The 2,145-nt window shown below is 53.8% G+C and overlaps 1 protein-coding gene across 1 annotated transcript in view; it reads right to left on the bottom strand.

Moving 5' to 3' along the window:
- TMPRSS9 (transmembrane serine protease 9) overlaps positions 1-2,145 on the bottom strand; it is a 47,716-nt gene that overhangs the window by 9,933 nt on the left and 35,638 nt on the right. Inside the window, exon 12 of the mRNA XM_007951072.1 lies at positions 622-997. Within this exon, the coding sequence (XP_007949263.1) occupies positions 622-997 (376 nt within the window). The remainder of the gene's footprint in view (positions 1-621; positions 998-2,145) is intronic.

Raw genomic sequence — 2,145 nt, 5'->3', positions numbered from 1 at the left:
AGGGGGAGCCCACCATCGAAGCCCCACAGCCCCGTCAACGTCCGAGAGCAACATCAACCTCCTGATCTCCAGGCTGTGCTGAACTTGAGCCGGCGGCCTGAGACCGGCCACACAGCTGTCCCGTGCCTGTAATGGGAGCCTGTATATCTGCTGACCCCCCTCCCTAGCGCCTCCTGGTTTGTCTGTCCTCTTTTCACTCCTACCTAAAAAAAAAAAAAAAAAATTGTCATCAAGTCGACACGTGTGTCAGGGAGAAACTGGGTGTCGTAGGGTTTTCCATGGCTGATTTTTCAGGAGATTGCCAGGACTTTCTTCCGAGGCACCCTGGAGTGGACTTGAACCGCCAACCTTTTGGTCAGCAGCCGAGCACATTAACTCTGTGCACCATCCAGGAGCTCCTCAGCCCTAAGTCCCTGCCATTACACTACTTGTTTGTTTCTAGAGCTGGGAACAGTGCCTGACACAGCAGGCCACTAGAAGCACCAGTTGGCTGGCTGGAGTCCCCACACCCCTGTCGAGCTGTCTTTTTAAATGGGAGACATCTGCCGTCTGCCCTGTCAGTGCCGACTCCGTGACTGTCAGGAGCTGCCACCCCCATGTGTCACCCCATCTGCACGGTACCTGAGAGCTGCGAGTGTGTGCTGGTCCCTGGGGTGCTTGGGAGTGGCGTCTGTCTCCTAGTGGTGGTGCTTGGTGCAGGGACAGTGGTGCTGGCAGACTGGCTGGTGGCCCTGCTGGCGGTGACTCCTGAGACTGCCAGACCAGCAGTTGTCCTCAGGGGGTGGTTTGGGGTGGTGGGTGTCCTTGCGGTCGAGGGGGGAGCTGTGGGGAGGGGGTCGGAGGACATCGTCTCCAGGATCCAGCCCTTCAGCCTGGTGATCCGGACGTACACGCCTGGCTTTTTGGCCTGGGCACAGCCGATGCCCCAGCTGACGATCCCCGCCAGGTAGAACACGCCAGGGGTCTCCTCACAGGCCAGGGGACCCCCGGAGTCACCCTGAAAGAGAAGGAGAGGATTGGCTGGCCACCACTGAGCCTCCTTTGTTTTTGCTTTGAGGTTAAAAACAATGCAGAAAACGCTGAAAGAAAAAAAAAAAAAAAAAAAAAAACCATCCACAAAACAACCAAATGGAATTACTGAAAATGCTGGCATGTTGAAAAAAGCATCACCAATGTCATTGAATAATACGTACACAGGTTACTACACAGGAACCTAACGTGCTGTGAAAATTTTCTTCAAAATTGCAATGAAATATTAACCAAAAGTTTGACAGTTTGAACCCAACAGCCACTCTGCTGGAAAAAGATGAGGCCATCGGCTTCCTTAAAGATTGTCAGCCTTGGAAACCCTCTGGGGGCAGTTCCACTCTGCCCTCTAGGGGCGCTGTGAGTGGGAATCAGCTTGACAGCAGTGCAGTCTGGTTTGGTTTGGTTTAGAATTAACCACCATTCATCGCCACCAGGGGGCAGTGGTGGCACAGTGGTAAAATTATTGCCTTCTGTGCAGGAGACCACGAGATCTGCTGGCACTGAGGTGAAATAAAGCATTGAGCTGCTAACCAAAAGGTTGGCAGTTCAAACCCAACAGCCACTCCAAGGAAAACGATGAGGCACTCTGCTTCTGTAAAGATTTTGTTGTTGTTGTTATGTGCCGTCAAGTCGGACCTGACTCATAGCGACCCCTCCTTGGGTTTCCAAGGCAGTATCACTACGGAAGTAGATTTACAGACTTGGAAACCCTATGAGGTAGTTCTACCCATAGGCTTGCTGGGAGTAGGGAACCACTCAACAGCAGCGGGTTTGAGCTGGTTTAGAATTAGCCAGCACCCGTCACCACCAGTGGGTGACCTGGTGGTCGGATTCTGGCTTACTTGCAGGAGACAGGGTTCCATCCTAGCAGCCACCACCCGTCTCCCCCCCGGGGAGCACGTGGCTCTAATGCTAAACAAGTTTCAGCGGCGCTTCCTGACTGAAGATGGACAAGGAAGAATGGCCCGTGTTCTGCTTCAATAATCAGCCAGTGGAAACCCTTTGCACCCGCCCCGGGATGGCGCCCCGGGCAGCATGTGGGCAGTGTGTCGCTCTGTTGAATGGGGTTTCCACGAGCAGTGGCTGTCTTAGCAGTTACAGCCAACCGCCGCCCAC

The sequence above is a fragment of the Orycteropus afer genome, unplaced genomic scaffold (genome assembly GCF_000298275.1).
Source record: "Orycteropus afer afer isolate SDZICR_OR568_19922 unplaced genomic scaffold, OryAfe1.0 scaffold00291, whole genome shotgun sequence".
Lineage (NCBI taxonomy): Eukaryota > Metazoa > Chordata > Mammalia > Tubulidentata > Orycteropodidae > Orycteropus > Orycteropus afer.
This window is presented reverse-complemented; position numbering and strand designations above follow the sequence as displayed.